Source organism: Macrobrachium nipponense, chromosome 1 (genome assembly GCF_015104395.2).
Source record: "Macrobrachium nipponense isolate FS-2020 chromosome 1, ASM1510439v2, whole genome shotgun sequence".
Lineage (NCBI taxonomy): Eukaryota > Metazoa > Arthropoda > Malacostraca > Decapoda > Palaemonidae > Macrobrachium > Macrobrachium nipponense.
Genome location: NC_087200.1, coordinates 17,684,587 through 17,707,427, shown reverse-complemented (window position 1 = coordinate 17,707,427; position 22,841 = coordinate 17,684,587). Strand labels below are relative to the sequence as shown.

Below are 22,841 nucleotides of genomic sequence, written 5' to 3'. Positions count from 1 at the left end.
TCTTTGCAAATAACCGAGATGTAACTCACTATTTGACATAGATAAAAAAAATAATAAGACTTCTTTCTCTAAAGTCTCCTTAGGCTGGTTTGTTTTCTCGTTGTGCATCTTTATAAATTTTCCAACACATTTGTATATAACTTCTTTCAAAAGGTACAGTCAGTAACTTTTTTTTCTAAATGGGAAAAGTAATCGCTCCTTATTTGTAATTTGTCGTCAAGACGAGATTTAATATTATTAATACTCCTATCAAAATTTCTTTGAGCGTCCTCGACTCTTTGTAAATAAGAATATTTGAACTATTGTCTGGCAAATAATCAGTGTTTTTAGAAATTGCTTTATATATGTTGATGCTACTTAGTGAGAATATGTTGCCAAACTTCTTAAAATAGCTTGTGATGTATATATATATATATATATATATATACTATATATATATATATATATATATATAAGCTATTTTTAGAAATTTAGATATACGTATATATGCATTATTTTTTTAATTAAATCTCATGGCTCCTTCAAAGGATGATTATTCTGACTGTGATTAGAGGGAGACCGCTCAGACCTAATTAGATAAAAAAAAATAAAATAGAATAAAAAAAAATAAAAAAATAACGAGTTGTCGGCTGGAGGTCAAACACAAGTTAAGGGAAAAGTATTTACACCTTAACGTTACTCTACGAATTTCAAGATGCCAATAAGGACGCTAATGACCCTCGCATAAGGCCAAATACTGGAATAATTGCTAGGAGCAATGAGCACGTGTTCCCAGACACGAGTGGTGATTCGCAGCGTGAATTTACTGGGCCCAGAGCAGAAGGAAAGGGGAGATCCACCTTCAAAGCAGGAAGTTGCAGAATACCTGCAATACAAACATCGTATCAACACGTGTGCGGCAGGGGGAAGGTAGGGGGGGATATCGGATATGAGTTTAACATGAATCGTAAGGTTCCTCAGAGGGCAAGGAAAGAATGAATTACAGCTCAGAGTTACTGTACCGAGTAAGGAGGAATGGAGTACACCCACGTCCTAGGGAACCACAGCTGTGGGGATTACTGAATCACTGAGAAGGGTCACGCAAGCACTGATAAAGGGAAGAAAATGAAATATAAGGGCAAGTGCGCTTTCCACGTGGGGGTACACAGACATGGAGTCAAGTCGGGAAGCCAGGTTTGTTTGTTTGTTTGTATGGTGTTTTTACGTTGCATGGAACCAGTGGTTATTCAGCAACGGGACCACCGGCTTTACGTGATTTCCGAACCACGTCGAGAGTGAACTTCTATCGCCAGAAATACACACCTCTAACCCTTCAGTGGAATGCCCGAGAATCAAACTCGCGGCCACCGAAGTGGTAAGCCAAGACCATAGCGATCACGCCACTGGGGAGCTTCGGTAAGCCACGTGGATGCTCCTGACTTGGGTCAGAGGGTATGCCCCAGTGTGACCCAGGTTCGATACTGAACTGTGAGAAAGTGAGGCGAATTTCGTTGTTGTTGTTGTTGTTGAAGATTAAGCCAGCCTTGTGCTGGCACAGACTCTTGCGCCTAGAGCAGCCCGTAACGGCGAATTTCGCGTGTCGCCTCCTTTAATTACCTGCAACTAGCGAGAGAGGGCAGCACAGGCGAAAAAAAAAAGATAGAAATGGGATGCGTCAGGAATAGAGAAGGAAAATGAGAGGCGTGTGTTTTTTTAACGTTACTTTAAATGGGGAAAGCAAAAATGATTCATTATATATATATATATATATATATATATATATATATATATATTATATATATATATATATATATATATATACATACAGAAATCCATATCTCTCTTTCTCTGTTTCTCAAATGTAAGACTCTTCTTTAGTGGCTCAAAGATTTAATCATTCCTTGTTTAATTTCCATACTAAGAGCTCAGACTCAACAACTCTCTCTCTCTCTCTCTCTCTCTCTCGTTCTCTCTCTCTCTCTCTCTCTCTCTAAAAAAAATAAAATAAAATAAAATAAAATAAAAAAGCACGCACAACCGCCTTCACCCATTGTTATCCCAACCTCTATCGATCAGCCCACCTCATTGATGATGGCTGGTTCCCAATTTTGCGCTCCTCGATGATGAGATAAATCAGGTGCGCTTTCAATTTATATTTTGCCCAAACATGTTTACGGCGAGACTTTACGAGGGTCATCGGACGATCGCGCGGTATAAATCTCTCCGAATTACTTAAAAAAAAAAAGGGGGGGGGGGGGGGGGGGGGGGGGGGGGGGGGGGGAAAAAAAAAAGGGGGGGGGGGGGGGGTGGGGGGCGAATTGCAACGATGATGATGATAGGGATGTTATGTGTATACGTATATCTATAGACATTTTACGTACGTACAAGCCGTCCGTTATTCCCGCGCGGACCATAAGCCTCCGAAACGGTCGAACTTTCAGCATAACTTTGGTTATGACGCTAATGCTCTCTGTTTTGATGCCCGGTGAGTGGCCGAATAAAAGCTGAATTGTCGCTGGTGTTTTGATGCTTGGATTTTGCAGTTCCCCTTTCGGTGTGGTATGTAATCACGCCAAATTTGTGCATCCGTTTGTATGTCAATGTATCTTTTTGCGTGCGATAGGCTATCCATCTATCTATTTATCTATCTATTTGTTTATTTATCTATCTTATCTGTAAATTGGAGAGGAATGACGCAAAAATGACGCTTTGTTCATACCGAAAAATGGCATTTGAATGATGAGTTGGAAATCAAAAAAGACATTTTATCAATAAGTGTATCTGTTTCTGTAAAATGAAAACCAAGAGACAAGATTTTGTGACAATTGAAGGAAACTAGCGCATGAAAATGACAGGTCACAGATGCAGTGAATGGGAGAAAATAAAAGGAACATTGGAATTATTATAAGTCCAAAGTAATGGAAGAGTTAATATGAATTAGCGACATACAAAATTTAAAACTCCGAAACTGAGCAGAATACCTTTTAATATTTTCCACTTGGTGGGAAGAAACAAAATCCGTTATGTAATGTTGGTCAATATAAGGTGTCAATTATCTTGAGTCACGCCGTGTTAAGGAAAACAGTTGCTACCCGGAAAAAAAAAAAGGTTAGCTTGGAAAATCATAGGGAAGATTGCCAGCTAAAGAAGTGCAACTGATCTTCCAACAGACGAAAGCGGAAGAGCAGTGTAGTTTTTATTAAGAAAAGTATTCTGTTTTGAATTTAACAGCGAAACTACACCATTTAGAAATCGGCGAACGATAATATCCTGTACCTGTAAAGTTTAATATAACGTAATTCATACGATACGACTCATCATTAAGAAATTTAGTCACCTGTAAACGTACGTGATAAAACTGAGCTTACGAGAACAGGTGCCATAGTATCATAAAAGAAAAAAAAGTGCGGCGTGAAGCTGTGGATGATACGTAGTTATGTGCGAGGGTAGTTCTATGAAAAATACTGCGGAACTCCGTACTAAATTTCCTATAATGGTTATTGGAAATGGGATGGAAGATAGCGAAGAAAATTGTGAAAAAAGGAGAAATAGAGAAAAGGTTGAGAGTCGATGTATACTGGATGGGGATCAGTAATCGCATCTGTCAAAGGCAGATACTTTTATGTGAGATGAACGATTAGACAGGTTAGTTTCTTTATGTATTTTAAATCGGATTACATGAGTTACTGAAGCATTAGCGAGAGAACAATATGTCGTAGGAGAAATATCGCCTTGAGTAACAATAAGGCCAGTTATATAAAAAGTTTACTTTCTTTGCCAGATCCGAAGTGCAATTATAGCGTAGTAGTGAAAGAAAGACCTGTAAAGCATAAAGTGGTGTACCAGTCTTAATGACACGTAGAAAAATAACCTTACCTTAATAATAATAAAAGAACAATCGCCTACAGAAAAGCAACCCACTGGCTAACTAATAAAGGCACCTTTATCACACAGGAATGAAAATATAAAATTTGCGAGGATGGACTAGTAATGGATATTGTGAAGGCAAAACGTACGATCCCCACGAGGGAGGTATAAACGATTGCCAATAGTGTAGATTGCGGTGCGTTGCCCCTCGGTGCTTTTACACTGTACTGTAGGTTAAGGATATCTTGTTGTTCACGACTTTAGACATTATTATCAACCATGTAAAGATATAATGACATGCACTTGTATCAATGACATGCATAAATTAGTTAATAATTTTCTTTTTGTTACTATTGCTAAAATGCTAAAACGGATGTGCTCTTTACTTTCTACTCTCTCTCTCTCTCTCTCTCTCTCTCTCTCTCTCTCTCTCTCTCTCTCTCTCTCTCTCTCTCCATGATGCCATAACTTCATTCACGAATTGCATGTTTTTTCTAGTAATTTCAGTCTGTTTCCTTCTCCTCCAGCTCCTTTCTCTCTCTCTCTCTCTCTCTCTCTCTCTCTCTCTGATGCCACAATCTTCATCCGCAGCATCCTGCATCGACTATTCTCTCTCTCTCTCTCTCTCTCTCTCTCTCTCTCTCTCTCTCTCTCTCTCTCCAAGATGCCATAATCTTCATCCACGAACTACATCGAGTTCTTTTTTTTTATCTTTTCCATCTATTTCCTCAGATTCGCATACGATGAATATGCTGATTACGGACCAGACGATTTCGCAGAAGTTTATAATGGAGAATCCTACGGTAAGTAAAAGGGGACGAACACACTTCAGATCCTGGCTTTATTCCCCTTCTAAAAATAATAATAATAATAAAATAAAAAAAAATAAAAACAAAAATATAAATACTACTTCAAGGTTTCCAGAGAAGACGAGAATATATTTATATATATAGTTTTAAGAACAAAGACAGAATCAAAATAAATAGGATTATATGGAAATGCAGAGAGAAGTGTTGTTTTTATAATACGGTCTTCGTTACATTAGATGGAAAAGGTCAGTCAGTGGAAATAAGATTGAAATGTATATTTTAAATTTTCTTATATATATATATTTTTTAGGGGTCCTATGTCCTTTTTTTTTGCCTTTTTTTTGCCAGGCTCCTTACCCATTATGCAGGAGTGGATGAGAAATACTTTACAACAGTGAACTGTAACTTTATAAATACTGAGATAAATAGCTCTATTTTATTGCCCGTACTAAATGATGCTGCTCTTATCTGTGTTAAATATCAAATGCTTATGAGATGCTGACACAAATATATATATATATATATATATATATATATATATATATATATATATATATATATATATATATATATCTATATATATATATATATATATATATATATATATATATATATATATATATATATATATATACTTCTTAGCCGAATAAAATCAAGGATAATCTGGATTCTCCTGTATTTTGACTGCTCACGATACCTACTTTAATTGTTCAGATGTGATAGGCATCCTCACTTCATAATGCTTTTCTTCCTTTGTCCAAAATCTTTCCTTAAAAATCCAGTTTGAATTCCCACATATTCTGGTATTTTCTTTCTCTAAGGAATATCATAATTCAAAATTTGTAACCGTAAAATACTCAGAGTTGAATTTACCTAGCCATAGTACTTCGTCCAAGAAATGGCAAGTGAAGCAGTATTATATATATATTTATAATTATATATATTATATTATATATATATATATATATCATACATATATATATATAATAATATTATATATATATATATATATTATATATTATATATATATTATATAAATATGTATTATTATATATATATAATGTATGTATTATATATATATTATAATATATAATATATATATATATACTATTATTATATTATTATAATATGTGTATTATATATTATATATATATTATATAATTATAATATTATATAATATAAATATATATGTTATTATAATATATATATATATATATAATATATATATATATATTATCTATATATATATATATATACAGTATATTTTATATATATACATATATATTTCTAGTATATTTGTATTGATGCACATTTAAATATATGTGATAACGGCAAATTCCCGACTTCAAAATGTTTGGGCTTTTGTGATGGCCAGTCTTAAACTCGTTATGCATGAACCTATTGCAGATGAAATGGTGACTGGAAGGTGCTTGGGTTCAAAATTAAGGGAGAAATATTAGTAATTGTCACGAAAAGATGCAAAGCGAATTGATTTTCAGTGATGCAATAACAACGCTTCGTAAAGTATTCCAGTATTCTCTTTACGGCTATTTATGTTTCTTTGGCTATTACGTAATACGAGTAGTGTACGGCCAGTCAGCTCTCTTAAAAAAAAATAATTGACGTTGATTATTTTTGCATACGTAACTATTTACAAAAATGGAATCTCGATTATTAAACTAATGTCACATTACTGAATGAATTACTTATATATATATATATATATATATATATATTATATATATATATATATATATATATATATATATATATATATATGTATATAGGGATCCATTGAGTTCATCCTAATGTTGACTGAGATTAATTAATTTAACTGAGAGAGAGAGAGAGAGAGAGAGAGAGAGAGAGTGATGAAAATTAGAGTTCTTTTCATTTTTAGGTATAGTAAAGTTAGTCATTTAATCTTCAGAGAGAGAGAGAGAGAGAGAGAGAGAGAGAGAGAAGAGGAGAGAGACGAGAGAGAGATGAGAGTGAGAGTTGGGGGAGACGGAGAGAGAAAGAGGAATAGAGGAGGGAGAAGAGAGAGAGAGGAGAAGGAGCATGGTGCCTGACGACGCACGTTCTTTTTTATCATGAAGCACTGTACTGGTGTCAGTCCAGTTGACTGTCTTCTAGAAATGTACCGTATTGGAAAAATGAAATCGCTCTGCAAAGATTATGCATGCGTGTTGCGTGTGACAGGTGACCGATAGATTTAGACAGCATCCGAAATGCTGCTTTGGCAGAGCGTGTCACGAGAGGTCTGTATGAACTTTGGGTCTGTTTGTCTTGTACTGGTATTACTGATAACAATAATAATTATGATATCGATACAGACTACCGTCTAAGATGAGCATAATTAAATACTATATTTAAATGAGATTCACGAACGGCGCTGTTTAAATAAAATGCTCCATCATATATATATTCCGTCCAGGAAGGAATATCGGTTATTTAATTATCTGCAATTTATTTTCTATATCAAAGGCCTTTCGTTCAAAGAAAGGTAATAACGGATATAGTTACGTAATTACGATTCGACAGCTCAGTTACAATGTAACCGGTAGCAAACGATTATTATTTCCATTAGCCCTTCATATATATATATATATATATATATATATATATATATATATATATATATATATATATATATATATATATATATTATATATATATACATATATATATATACATATATATATATATATATATATATATATTATATATATATATATATATATATATAGTGTGTCTGTGTATAATCTTTTATTCAGAATTCAATAAAGAAATTTTTGAGCACAGATTACTTCATATTTTAGTGTAATTGGGAATCATTATCTTTCTTTATTTTATTTAAGTGTGAGTTATAGTAACTCAGTAACATCTTGCTATAGAATATGTGCATGTGTATTTGAATAATTGAAGAAATACACTATATTTATATCTACGTCCGTATGCGCGTTTGTCAATCAAGCCATTTCACAAATTCCAGCAGCCATAGAAGGTCATAGCATCTTAAAAGAATCTGATTTAATTAAAAAGCTCAGATATTTTGCATCGCCGAATGAATTGTTGTCAGTTACAGCACCCGAGCACAAATTAAGATATGTAACATGAGAGGTGCATCGGGAAATATACAATGCAGTTCAGGATGACATACCTATCCCTTAGCCTTTTACTGTATAAGGTATATATGCACGCCGTATATACATGTGTATGTATATATTTCTATGTATATATATGTATATGTATATATAATATTAAAACGATACTGATCTAGCCTTTAAGTGAGGTCCAACATTAGGCAGCTCTACCTACAATGATGTCAATTATGCACAGATAATTTAGAAATATTTGGTGTTACTCTGCATGATTTCCTTTCATTCTTTTTTTTTTTTTTGGCAAAGTGTAAATACGAGTTTAAGAACACCCTTTTCAGACCGGATATCTATATATACATGTAGGCTACGTGTACCTTCATGTTCAGTGTTTCATTAGGTTGTACTGAACTATTATCCTTTATTTTCTTTCTGTTCAGATAAAAAAAAAAAAACATGATCAAAGAATTTTTTTTAATTCAGCTATAACCTGATGAGTAAGTATTTTTTTTTTTAACATTTTCCCAACTCTGGTGAAATCCTTACTAACCAATTTTGTAGAATCAAATCCTGTGATCTTTTTAGATGTACCAGGTTTCTATACTTCATTTTTTTTCTTGCATTTCATTTCTTCCTCTAAAACTGGATGATAAATTCATTTTTTAAATAGCATCTTAAAACTAAAGAAGCAAAAGGTAACAGCTTAAGTGACTGAAGTTGACAGAATTTCTTGTGGAGCACAATTTTTAAAAAATGTTGTGGATATTGGGAAGTAAATTTGAATGTGGTCCACGCTAGAACAAGTGTATAAAGCCCCCTCTCTTTTTATAGAAAATTTTGACGTTCTTTGTAAATATTGCAAAACCTTCGAAATACTGAGGTTCTTTAATTAAAACTAATAATTTCTTTGTCTTATTCTATCTGTACGACTTTTTTTGAGTTGAAATCAGCCGTTTAGCCAATTATTTAGGAAAAAAATTAAAACAAAAAACATTTTGAAATGATGAACTTTTTGCGGGTAAAACTCGTAAATGGAATTTTTGATAATTCGTAAGCATATAAACTGCATAATATACATAATTATCAGATAAGTTTGCTTTAAACTATTCGTTATTTAATTATATTGCTCTGCATTTTTTCTCTTTGTATTGAACTTGATTTCCAGTATACGAGATGGCAACTAGTGGAAACCCAGGCTTAAACTAGTTATATACTTCATAGATCCAATGTTAAGTTTAAGACGGACCAGCAACGGTAGTTGAAACCTAAACAGAAAAATGTGCTCTGAAGAATAAGTTTGAACTCATTGTTTACTAATCAGATCGTATTTTTAAGGGGAGGGTAGTTGATAAAGAATAATCATCAAACATGATCAAATGATTTTAAAAGGTTTGCCGAGATCATTTATACTCACAAAACTGTTATTGAATTTATTTATACGACAAAATCTTAACTTGGAAGCCTGGGAAGAAGTTTATATTGGTTTTCATTGGTCGGTCAAGCTTAATATATCTCGTATTTCCGACTGTTTCGCTATCTCTATACCTTCTTACTGAGATACCACGAGTTAAAAGGCCACGAATATATCCACCACTTTTAAAAATTATGCAGGTTTTAAGCTTTTAAAGTTAACGGAGGCTAACAGAAGTACTTATAGTTGCAAAAAGAAAAAAAAATTTAATCTCATCCAATATGATTCCTAGCCATGATCAAAGAAGTCACTTAACCTGTTATTTTCCAATAAATATTCCTATGCTTTCGGATGGTGTTAGTCCTATTCATTAAAATGTTAAGAAACTCTGTGGTTTCCTAGCGATAGTGTGTCTAAAACCAAATCACAGTGGAGTTTATTAAATCACCCTTCATGCTAAATAAAAAAAACCATGATCTTCTTTATCATTTCCTAAATAAACACTTATATCTAACAGTTTCCTAAGTAAGCCATGTCCCCTGTCGTTTCAAGGCCTAGCTTTAAAAATGTCTTTATGTGCAAGGCTTAGCTTTTGCACGAATAAATACTCTTAACAATAATATTTATAATTTTATAATTATTGCTGGGGACAAGTGCTTGGCAGCTAAATGCAGTTCTGTTCATCTGAAAGGAGAGTCGTGACGGCACAGCCTTTGATGTTTTGGAAACAAGGACAAATTTTGCTTGATTTTGGAATAGGAATAGGAGGACTGAATCGATCAAATACTCCATCAAAAATTAGAAACGGTTTCAACAGAGAAAGAAGAAGTATAATAATATTAACAACATTTCCTTGATGCCTTTGGTTTGTGGGTGAAACATCTTTAGCATATTAATTTTATGACATGAATCCCACATTTACCAATAGTAGAGTATTCTGGTTTTTCTTAATTATTCACCCTTCATACAGTTATACGCATTACTAGTGAATATCCATTAGGTATGCATTACTAAACTGGAAGATAAGTAACACTTCGAGTGCAGTAAAATTAGAGAAAACCAATGAGATAAACAATTCACTAAGTAATATACTTTTTATACCAATACTGACTGTTTGCTTCAAAATGCAGACCCCAAAAATATGAGTTAATTTCAACGTATTCAGATAACGAGTGAATTGAAGTAAAAGGGGAAAAATAAGTTTTTTTTTTCAATAACCGTCACGATGACCAAAAAATCTTGTAACTAAAAAAAAAAATAAATTAGATAACGAGGAAAAAGGATACAGGTCTGTCGCTCCTCGCAGGATGGACAGGATATATAGTATATAGCCCCGTGCCCTGAAACGCGGGCACAGAGCTGCTGCTGCATTTTAGCCCCCTGCCAAGGACTTGCCTTCAGTGATGAGTAATTCCAAACTTCATCGTCCTTCCTCAGAAGGGGCAGGCGGGAGCGGCCGATGGCTGGCCTACAAGCAAACTCTGCCTTCCGCCGTTAATCGGTCGAGGCGCAGAACTTCTCCTTATGCCAGGCCTAAATAAGGTACATATTCGCGTGTGACTCTCGGAGAGAGAGGTCTGCATAAGGTCCAATTTTGCCCCGTCTAGAATCTCCAATAAACAGCGCGTCTAACCCAATCTCCGCCGATAGCACACACACACACCATCCTCTCTTGTTATAATTTATATACGACCAGAGAAAAAAAAAACAAAAAGGGAAAAAAATTTGCACATGTGCTACTAGTCAACCTGCTTTAACCATATTTCATTAAAAGAGAACATTTGATGATTTATTCTTTGTGTACTTTAATAATAATAAAAGAGAGAACGCTCTTGTCACCTTAAAACTACAAAACTAAACATGTCAGTCAATTATTTCTTTATGTCTTCTTTGTGGCATTCTCATACTCTAAGTACAAATATGTGAAATTTCTTCTTTTTTTTTTTTAAAGTAAGAGACTTACTTCTACCCCATTGCAATGAAAAAAAAAAAAAGTAACTACATACAGACCTAATTTTTGATGTATTTTGGTCCTCCTTAAATCCCACATCAACCCACCAGTAAGTAAGTGTTTTTGACCAATGATTACAATAAATGTCCAACCAGATCAATGGTAAACAAACTTGCCTGTAATGTGTAGTAAACGGTAGTCCGAGTTAGATATCTATACGTGAGTGATATAAATCTTCATTCATTACATTGTCATCCAGAGACGTATATAGAATGTAATAATTATTTTGGTAATCAGATTTGCTGTGTAGTGTGTGAAGTTACATCAGCTGTTTCCCAAGATGTAAGATTTAGAGTTACCTTTCCTCTCTTCCTTGTAGTGTACGTGTAGATTAGTATTAAAAGAGAGAAAATATGCAGACGAGTGATGATGACACGAGTGCATTGACAGAGGGAATCTCAGCGATGTTTGACTGTCCCGAGAATACTTCTGCTTCCCACAGGATGCTTCTCTCTGTCTCTCTCTCTTCATGACAATGTTTTTGTTACAGATGAAAAGAGAAAAATAGGACGATAAAGAGTTATTGTGGAGGAGGCTGTGTGGGGAAACGATTATGTGAAACTAAAAAGGCTGGTGTGACGCTTCTATCTAAAAATAACAAAATTATATACATATATAAATATATATATGTTCAGTTATTGGCGTGCGCGAATGGTGGCCATCCAATCCACCCAATTCATGGCCCGATATGAGAAGGTCGACGAGAGAGATTAAACTGAATCTTTGAAAGAACGAGAAGAAAATGTTTTGCTTAAATGCAGAAGAAGAAAAAGAAGAAACAAGGAGGAGACGAAGAAAAAGAAGAATGAGGAGAAGAATTAGACGGAAGCATCGCTTGACGTAAGAGAAACCCTTCTACCCATTTTTGTAAAGCTGTTTACATGTGTAAGGCAGGTGTCACGAATCAGCATAACAAATCAAAACAATCAAACCGCAGACATGCTAAGGATTTCATATACATACATATATATCATTAAAGCCACAAGAACTGTCCTTGTGGTGTTCATGTTTCACCAACATAAAAAAAAAAAGTTCATTCTCCTTGCTGTAGAATAGGGTGTTGTTAAGCAGGTATTCTAAGCAGGTGCAATTATGAAGGAAGTACCAGAGCATCAGCAGCAGCAGATGCAGTAAGTAGTGAGCAGTAAGTAAGCAGGTACGTACGTCACCCAGCAGCAACGCCTTATGGTTCAAGTTTTGACGACGAAGAGGGTGATTTTCGCACTTGTAGTAAGAGAGAGAGTGCCAAATACGATGAAAATATATATCCGTTGCTTTGTGCGTTATAATGCCATTTGTTGAGGATCTCCAGTTTCCTTTTATAAATATATAAAGAGTTTAAGTTGCAATGTGTCAATCTTTATTATTATTACTGCAAATAATATTCTTGCAAAAGGAATATGATGAACCGTTGTTATGTTTAAAAGGACAGATTCTAATTCCTGTTATTGATTAAACTAACAGTTCCAAGTTTAATTATATCCAGACTTAAATGTTATATTGTGTGGCTCTTAATTACGTGTGTATATGTGCATGTATACCTATATATGCATATACCCTGTATTTATACATTTTACAACTATATGCATATCCTGTATACATGTGTATGTATATGAATCAGAGCTGAAAATCTATTTTGTTGATAAATGAAGAAGTTTCTATGTTATATAGGAGTCATCACCCTATTTTCCAGCATTAAAAAGCACGAATATTATTATCATTATTGTTCTCCAGAATCCAACTTAGCTGATTTGGGCAGAATAACTCACACTTCTAAAAAAAAAAAGTCTAAAAAGTAATAAATTGTGATTAAAAGGACGTAACAAAAAAAAGTACGTAAATATGAGGAAAGAAAATAAATGAAAATAAATAACGATGCGGAAGTGCTGACCAGAGCGAATAAACCTGTTGAATTATGTGTGAGTTAGAAAGAATATTATAAAGTCTGTCAGAGAAATCCAGAGTGTCCATCTCAGTTAAGTTCAGGAGAAGGAGTGAGGGTCTATATTCGGATTTCGGCGACTCCCAGGTAGTTCCGAATCCGCTGCAGTATTTGCCAAGTGTTGTATTGCTCGTTCTTAATTATATGGATCATTAACGTATGCTTATTTAATTATTATAATTATATGGATTATAGTAGATAACGGCTGTATTTGTGTCTTTATAATAAATTATAAAGAAAATAACTAAACTCATCCATTACTATCCTTTCTTTTAAAATAAAACGACAGATCTCAATTCCGAGTTAAAACTGACACATCCATGATAAATCACTCAATTTAAATAAACTTCGAAAATTAAACCACACGATTTTTTTTTTCTATCATAAAAATCTACAGTGTTCGGATGCAATGGTTTAAAAAAGGGTTCTAATGCCTCTGGTGACATCGTAGCCAATATATATATATATATATATATATATATATATATATATATATATATATATATATATATATATATATATATATATACCAAGTGGCTTTTATATAGCTTTAACAAATGACGTCGCCAGTACGAATCTTTTAAAACATCGAATTCGTTTCGTCTTTATTTATGACTGAATTTCTTTCGTCAAATCCTACTTTGTCTTCGGAAGCCATATCAGGGGGGGTTTAAATATGCTTTTAAGCAGACTGTAGGACTATAATACAAGGATCATACGAGTTCACATACGCCAACATTATGATGCATTCCTGTCAACCATTCCTCCATAATATGGAAGGTATGTATGGCTTTACAATATTTGCCTTTAGTTGTGTTGGAGTAGGACTTGGGAAATCCAATTTCACTTATTTACTTTCTTTTGCTTATGTCAATTAGGGACTTACATATCACAGGGATTAATGAAGTTTAGATTTTAGCCTTGGAGAAAACGGGAACTTTTGGTCTATCCGACATTGTTTCGTCTTTCACTGAATTTGGGTAAATTTCAGTTAGACAAAAGATGCTTTTCCAAGGTACAAGATGACTGAAATGAATATAATGAATAATATCTATGTTGTCTCACCATAACTTATAAAAAAAAAAAAAAAAACATTACCACAGAGATCCAATGGAATGCATACGGCAGCACGACGAAAAACCCAGTAAGGAAAGATAAGAGACTTGTGACGGAAATATTAAGAGTCGAACTCTACTGGCTTTAATATTCATAAGTGACAAATTGGGTCACTGGTTAAGGGAGACAACAAAAATAAATCCACAGATTTTCGCAATGAAGTAAGAAGAGGAATTTCGAGGAATCTTTTATGCATCAAATGTCGTAGTACTGCCTAAGGATATCAAATTCATGGAAAACGAAGAAATATAAAATATGAATTGTAAATTATATCCAGTATAGCTTTCACTACGGCTGATAAAGCGAACTTCTCGGCCACTGTATTCTTAACCTCAAGAAGAATGCCATTACAAATATAGGTAGGGAAACGAGTACTCTAAGTGTGAAAAAAAGGACTAGTTGGATATACATAGTCATATGTATGAAATTCATGTATATTTTGTAAATAAAGATTATATTGAATAACAGTAGACTTTCATTAATTAACCCTCCTCATGGTATTGTTATTGAGGGAACTTATTTGGTTCCTAAAAGAATATTTCGGTTAAAAATGCATACCACAGCAAGTAGTATGTATGCGTTATGTATGAACTTAGAGAAGTTTAACATTGTAATTTTATTAACGACGGAAAGGCATGAAACATTTTCTTCCTCAAACAAAAACATCTTCCTAATACTGTGAGTAAGTAAAGGACAACAGCTACAGTTGTAGATCTGACAGCTAAAATGCCTAAGAAACTTTCTTTGTATCGCAATAACTTATGGTTCCGTAGTGAGGAATGCTTGTTAAAACTTGCTTCGTTATGTGGTGTAATTATTGTAGTAAACAGATTGATCATAAAACTACATTACTGATATTTGACATCGATGATCATTCAAGTTTTATTTGCCAGCTAACGAAACAGTCTTCTATAGTTTCTCCTCAGTGTCACTGAAAGAAACGAGCCACTCGGAGATGATGAACTTCGGTAGTTCTATATCAAGAAGGCTTTGGTCTGTCTGTCTGTCTGTTGTCTGTAAGCACTTTCCACGGTGCGGAGTCCCACGTAAGTGCTTAACAGCTGACGGACCAATTTATTAGCATTAGGGGTTAAAGAGGGGTGAAGGAGAGAGGGTCTTTCCCTACTCAGTGGCTACCTAACAAGACCAAGAAGCCATTTTCAAATCGTTGCTGAATATGGAAAGATCCGAGTGAAAATTACATCCGGGAAAACTACCCTTCGGTTGGTAAACATTGAATTGTGAATTCTTACGTTTTGACAAGTAGGGCAGGTACAACAACATAGGAAATAACAAGAAAAGGAAATAAAAAGTTCGAGCGTTAGCTCGGAAAAAAAAAAAAAAAAAAAAAAAAAAAAAAAAAAAAAAAAAAACACCGGTGTTAAATAATTGTTAATTTAGAGTACAGTCACATCGTCTGGGCCCGGCTTCACCGCCCGGGTACCGGGCACAACTAACTAGTACAACCAAAAAGCCTTATACTCTCTACAGTGTACAGATTTCGATTAGGTTTGTCATATGGCAGTCAACAGAGTAAAACCAATTTGGCCGAAGTCTTCTAAGGCTACGCGTCATTCTAATGGACTGTTTATAATTAGCTACATAGGTAAGTCAGGTCTGTCATGAAGCAACTGATTGATTAATTAGTTCTTGCTGGCGTCGCAACGAGGAGGTTATGGACGCCGTGTCATGAAGCAAAGTTGAAAACTTGTGAGCATGTGCATACGTATAAAGGTTTGTATGATGGCAGAAATATGTCTAATTCGATTCCTTCGGGGACCTTAATATGGCAGACATTTAATTTAAAACATAAGTTCTGGAATATGTTCATTCTGTGAATACCCTTGAACCAAAATAAATGGGCTATGGGCGTTTCTAGCAAATATCTAAATCTAGAGCCAAAAAGCGTTTCCTGATTTTTGTTCTAGACGTAATAGGTGCGGTAGTGTTATGGTCAAGATTAACAGTGTTAAATCCCAACCGATTTAGGCCTTAACAAATCCTTTAAGTTCATGGTCCCATCGGGGTTACAGATTATATATCTTTACACAGTGTGTCGAAGCAAACAGCAAAAGTTACGACGGGAAGGAAAAACATTTTACAGATTCGCATTCTTCTTGAGTCGACTTCGAATCGGTCTGGCAAATCGATCAAGAGAATAAAATGACTTTCGTATATGAAATACATATATATATATATATATATATATATATATATATATATATGTATATATATATATATATATATGACTCCAGAAGAATATATATATATATATATATATATATATATATATATATATATATATATATATATATATATATATATATATAGATTTAGGATCTTTTTACTGAACTTGAAAATCTTGGGTGCATGAAAGGCATGGGGCCTTCATACCCCTTATACAAAGCTTAAAGCTTTTTCGACACTTGGGTGATGTATGTATGTCGATCTGTTTCAGCTTTCTGTATCAGACAAGTTGTAAAGACAGCCTGAAAAACTACTGACAATACCAAGTAATGACGTTCTCAAAATACCAAGTCAATGACGTTCTCAAAAAACCAAGTCAATGACGTTCTCAAAATACCAAGTCAATGACGTTCTCAAAATGACTCATCATTGCAAAATTGCAAAACATGTTAAGGTCAGGTTTTACTTTGTATACTAACGTACCAAAACATTGGATTCGATCGGTACTCGAAAACTGATTACATCTCTGAAGAAATCTTAGACAAGCAATGGAGGCTTGACTCTCAGTAACTTGCCGATAGAAAAGATGTCATAAGTCACTACCGGGCAAAATCTCTAGGATAACGAAACTTCTTCAGTCCCATTTCTGGCCCGAGGTCTAGCAATCCAGCTTGGAAGAAGTTTGCTTTCGTAGCCACATATGGCAACTCAGAAAAGTCTTAAGCAAATGGGATAAATAACTCGATATTCTATGGCTGCTGTAGCCACCATTAAGGAGACAGTCAGAGAGCTACATTAATCATATGGTGGATGCATACTATTATGCTCTCACATTTGCTCTATGTGCAAATATAAAAATGATTCGGGCTGGAATACTTCAAAAACTAGTACTGAAACGTTAACTCATTCTAATATACATACTTTGCTTTGGTTTATGATAACTATATCTAATATTTATCTACCTATATTGTATAGTATATATATAATATTATATATATATATATATAGTATATATATATATATATATATATATATATATATACATATTTTATTAACAAAAAATTCCCCTTCGGTTAATATATATGAAATATATTAAACTCCGAGGTATCCTATAAATAAAAGCGTAGACGGTTGAAATATGATGTTATTCAACTATTCCTTAATAAATAAAACTACGAAATGCATTCATGAATTACTGCACAAATCAATGAAGTCATTTAGACAGAAAATCTGAATAAGTTTTCAGGCCTCGTCCCGCACCATGGAAATATCAGAGGCAAAATTAAAACACATCACATCCTGAATGAAATATATGAAGTTTTGTGGCCTATGAATAAATGCAAAATTTATTCCGTGAAAAATGGAAACACAAAAAGGAGGACTTTAAAAAAAAGGGGGTGGGGTGAAAAAAAGGGGGGGGGGGGGGGGGGTGGGGCTGAAGTTACCAGTTAAATGTATACGTTGATGCATGCCATCTTACATAATTCTGTTTGTGTGTGTGTTTATATAACATTATATATATATCATATATTATATATTATCTATATTATACACACACGATATATATATAATATAAATATATTATATTATCATATATAATATTAATTATATCTCTATATATATAATCTATAATGATATATAGTATATATATATATATATATATATATAATGTGTGTTTGTATAAATATGTCAAAATTTAGTTTAACGTTGAATGTTACAGCATCTAAAGTGGATAGCCATTAAAAATGGTATGAATTTCGAGAAAGAAGGTACAAACAAAGTGACTTTGATCACACACACACACACGCGCGCGCGCACACACATACATAATATATATATATATATATATATATATATATATATATATATATATATATATATATATATTATATATATGTCAAAGGATTTTTAGGTTTGTAAAATCCGAAAATTGGGGTCAATAGAATAGTAACCATAACGGATGACGGTAGAATGAGAGAAGAGGTAAGTGACGGCAGGTGAGGCAATGAAGAAGAGGTCAGAATACAAAAGAGTAGAATGACACTTGAATGACCTGTATTGTAATGTGCTGAATGAGGATGAAAGACTGAAGTCTGATACTTTCGAAATTAAATGATCGCGTAGCAGATACGGGGCAAGAAACATTGGAGATTGATAATTTGAGGAGTTGCAAAGAAGTAAGCGTAGCTATGCTAGCGTAGGTGGAAAAAAATAGATCATAGAGTATTTTGAGGTGGTAGAGTCCTGCGGAAAGCATGGTCGACGAAAAGTGTAAATTCTATAATGAAGAAGCATTAGAAGGAACAACGAGAAGAGGAACTAGAGAGGAACTGGAATATGGGGCGAAATGCACTGGCAAGAAAGGAAGGCCCTTCGTATCTAGGTATCTCATAATGGCGAGTGATAATTCAGCCACAGGCAAAGGGAAGACTAACTGGAGCAAATATTGTCTTTGCCATAATGATAAGTAAAACGGTCTAATTGCACCCTTGGCCTCTTTACATCGTAATCCTGAACAAGACGGGTACATAATGATTTCAACCAATGTGCCATTGTTCCAGGAGATTGGTGAAATGCCACTTAACTTAACCCAGCAAAGTTGGATGAATGCAATGGCATAGAGGCAACACTGCAACAAAACATGACAAAATTACCACAAGAGTTGTTGGGTCATGTTTAATAATGCAAAACTTGGTCATGCAAGAAAGCGAAGATCTGCAGTTGAAGGTAGTGAACAGCAGGAAAGCATGCTAAACAGCATCGGAGTCATGACAATGAAGCATGCATTTTCTGTGAAACTGTATCAGATCTTCGATGAGTATTGACCATGAATCTCAACAGGGGACTACTACATGAGTGCACTCACATATTTAGTGATGGTAAATTATTGGCAACACTATGTGTAAGTGATGCAATGGCACAAGAGCTGAAATACCATATTGTATGTCTAACTGGCCTTTAAAATTGGTGTCCTTGTGATTGGCCCGCGTGTGTTCCCAATTCTACAAAGCATGGGTCTGCAGCAACTCTGGCTCGCATTTGGCCAAGGACAGAGCCTTTGATGGACTGGCATTCACAACGTGTACAACAGTGTTGGTCAAGAGAAGGCAGACGTAGAACATTTTTCCAGAGGCCACTCCAGTTTTCTCCAAACTCAGCAAGTACCCACAATCCATCGAAAATGGTGATTTGAAGACTCTGGAGATGTTTGTGGTTCTTATGTACGACAGGTCAGGCACTGTTGACAATGTGGATGAGGTCAGACTTGACTTGTTTGCTTGAAAGCAGAGACCATCCGAAGCCATCCCTCCAACCATAGCATCTCTGCTTCAAGACATCAAAAGTTCTGCATATCAGGTGGGTTGTGTAAGTGGCCAGGCAATTTTGTCTGTCCAGTTGACTGGGGTTGGGAAAAGATTGGCGAAGACTGGAAAGTCTTCTGGTCAACCAACTCTCCCATTGCAGAGTTGTGAACAACTTACAAAATGCGGCTGCATATCTGGTTACCGTGGCAGAGGCAATTGTACAGGGTTGGGCTGACATATAATCATAAAGTGAGGTGTAACTATAATGTCGCAAATGATGCTTCGGATGCATCTGAATGAGAATTTCGTCACACTAAAGAGCGACACCAAGCATCTTTAAAATCTTGTGTTCATTTCAGGCTATAACAAACGGGGAAAAAAATACCGTGACAGTTCTCGAACATAGATAAGATACTTTGTTATCATGCTCCAATATAGCCTTGTGCTTGTATACTCTTCAATAGCATTATGGGGTCCCTTTCTTAGATGTAATATCAATAACAGCCGAATAGAAATGCTAGAAACAGATTCTCTGCCCCCACAAATGTAGGCATAGACAAAAATTTCATGTGTCTATCTTTCTTAACTGAAGAGTTATCAAGCAAAATGTTTCGCGGCGCCCATATTGTACACCATCTTCATCACAATGGCAAATATAGTAGTAGAAGCTCTGGTGGTCTCTTCCATTAACTCTTCTACCAAGGACGACATTATCAGAATAATCATAGATTCATTTATTTCAACAAAGATTTAATCAAAGTCTCAGAAATCGAAACAACTAGCGGCCAGTTTTTTCGAAAGAGGGTTGAAATGAGAACTTATGCCAAATTTCGTGCTTTTATCACAAACTGAAGTATTTTTCTACTTATTTGCTGCACTAGAGGTCATTAGCACTGAAAGGGAAATTGAGAGTAAAGGAGTTTTAAAAGGTGTAAAAGAAGGAAAACCTCGCAGCTGCGAAGAAAATATGACCGGAGGTACATATGACTATACTCTGTTTTTTTCCATCTGTCCACCAGCGTGTGGTGTTTGCGTATGGTAACACTGCGTCCCGGGCTTTAGATGGTTACATTCAGCTTCCATTCAACAATAATGATAACCTTATTTCGAATATTAACGGTGCAATTCGCATACTGTAAATTATTAAAAGACTTTTCAGTTGCAAATGTACACCCAGATATCCTTTTATTTACCTAAAACTTACACATGCGTAACTATTTAAAGCCTGGGACGCAGTGTCACCATACGAAAACACCACAGGTGGATGGACAGATGGAAAAAACAGAGTATAGTAAAGTGTGCTTGATAGAGATAAGACGGTGTTTTAGCTAATAAAAGGAAAATCATACATAATCCTGAGCTGTTCAGCTGTCCTTTATAACGAATGTATAAAAGCATCATCACTATGCTATGCATATATATTTACCTCTATCATTTTGCTTCTTAATCGTTAAGTTATCGAAATACATTTTAATTTCAGTGAGAGCAAATTTAAGCATAATGATTTCTGACTGCACGTATGTTCACTCTTCCTCTCAAACCAACGCTCATTTAATAGCTAATAATAATATTGGATTTGTATGTAACGGCTAGAATAAGACGAAGATAAATGAAAAACAACAAGTCTGGATAAATAATAATAATAATAATAATAATAATAATAATAATAATAATAATAATAATCAAGCTGTATGGTAAGAGCATCCAGGAAACAGATACCGTAATCCGGACTGTAAGGATTGTATCTGGGGACATCAGGATGGAGTTTGGAGAAGAAAAACGTGCCTTGGTCAACATACAAAAAGGCAAAGTGACAAGGACTGAAGGGATAAAGCAACCAGATGGGAATAGCAACAAACACATAGATGGGACAGGATACAAATACTACAAATACCTTGAAATAATAAAAGAGGAGGATATAAAACACCAATAGATGAAGGACACGATCAGGAAAGAATATATGCAAAGACTTAAGGCGATACTCAATTCAAAACTCAGCGCCAGAAATATATGAAAGCCATAAACACATGGGCAGTATCCGTAATCATCTACAGCGCAGGAGTAGTGAAGTGGACGAAGGATGAACTCCGCAGCATAGACCAGAAAACTTGGAAAGACATGACAATATACAATGCACTACACCCAAGAGGAAATCCAGAGAGACTACATAACGCGAAAGGAAGGAGGGAGAGGACTACAAAGCATAGTGGACTGCGTCAACATCGAGAGCACAGCACTGGGGCACTATCTGAAAACCAAAATTATAGGAACACTAGGCATGATCCCTTAATCCCTGAAAAGGAACCTGCAAAAACTTGATGCTGAAGTATCTCCAGGCCTCATGCAGAATTGTGTGCTACTAGAAACAGTGCACGTGGTGAGAAGAGTGATGCAACTCGGAACCCCATACTATAAAAACCACCCAGTCGAATAGGATGACTATGATGGACAAAAAAAAAAATAACAATAATAATAACAATCTTACTATAATGGGCATTATGTCTATCCGTCCATCCGTCTGTCATTCAATCACGGCCAAACCACTGATCCGATGGTCATGAAACTCGGCAGGGTTATAGTGGGGACCCCTAAGATGGTTTATAATGGGGTTTCATCCTACCTCCCCCCCTCCAAAGGGGGTGGGGGTGAGAAGGAATTCCCAGAAACAGAGCTGGTTCTGCCCGTGAAACGAGGCTGTTTAGGCCCATAGACTTAGTTACTTTACGAATTTATCATACATAATTTCTGTATAAATATGAGGTATCATTTGAAAAAGAACACTATAGGGTACCCATCAATGACATCAAAGAGTGTGGAGTTTGAGAAGGGGGTTGGCAGAGAGAATGGCAGGAAGAGGAAGTGAGAGAGAGTAGATGGGGTGTTAGGGAGAAGAAAGAGGAAAAAAAATATAGGGAGGGTTAGAGAGAGACTGAGACAGAAAAGAGCGGTTGTTGGGAGAAGAGAGAGAGAGAGAGAAAATTGGTATCAGTGAGAAGAGGGAGAGAGAGAGATGGTTGGAGAGAGAAAGAAAGTGAGAGAAAGGAGCAGGAGGGAGAGGAAGAGAGAGAGAGAAAGTAGAGGGGGTGTTAGGTAGGATACAGTGCAAGTTTATC

General features: G+C 35.0%; 1 protein-coding gene across 3 annotated transcripts in view; it reads left to right on the top strand.

The window, feature by feature from the left end:
- LOC135219152 (KH domain-containing, RNA-binding, signal transduction-associated protein 2-like) overlaps window positions 1–14,703 on the top strand; it is a 227,427-nt gene extending 212,724 nt beyond the window's left edge. Inside the window, exons 6-7 of one of the 3 annotated variants that reach the window (XM_064255669.1) lie at window positions 4,579–4,649; window positions 11,669–14,703. In XM_064255669.1, the coding sequence (XP_064111739.1) occupies window positions 4,579–4,649; window positions 11,669–11,694 (97 nt within the window). In that variant the 3' untranslated portion in view covers window positions 11,695–14,703. Of the gene's footprint in view, window positions 1–4,578; window positions 4,650–10,604 lie in introns of all 3 variants that reach the window. The other 2 variants (XM_064255668.1, XM_064255670.1) reach the window with 2 other exon arrangements.
- The last annotated feature ends 8,138 nt before the right edge of the window (window positions 14,704–22,841 follow it).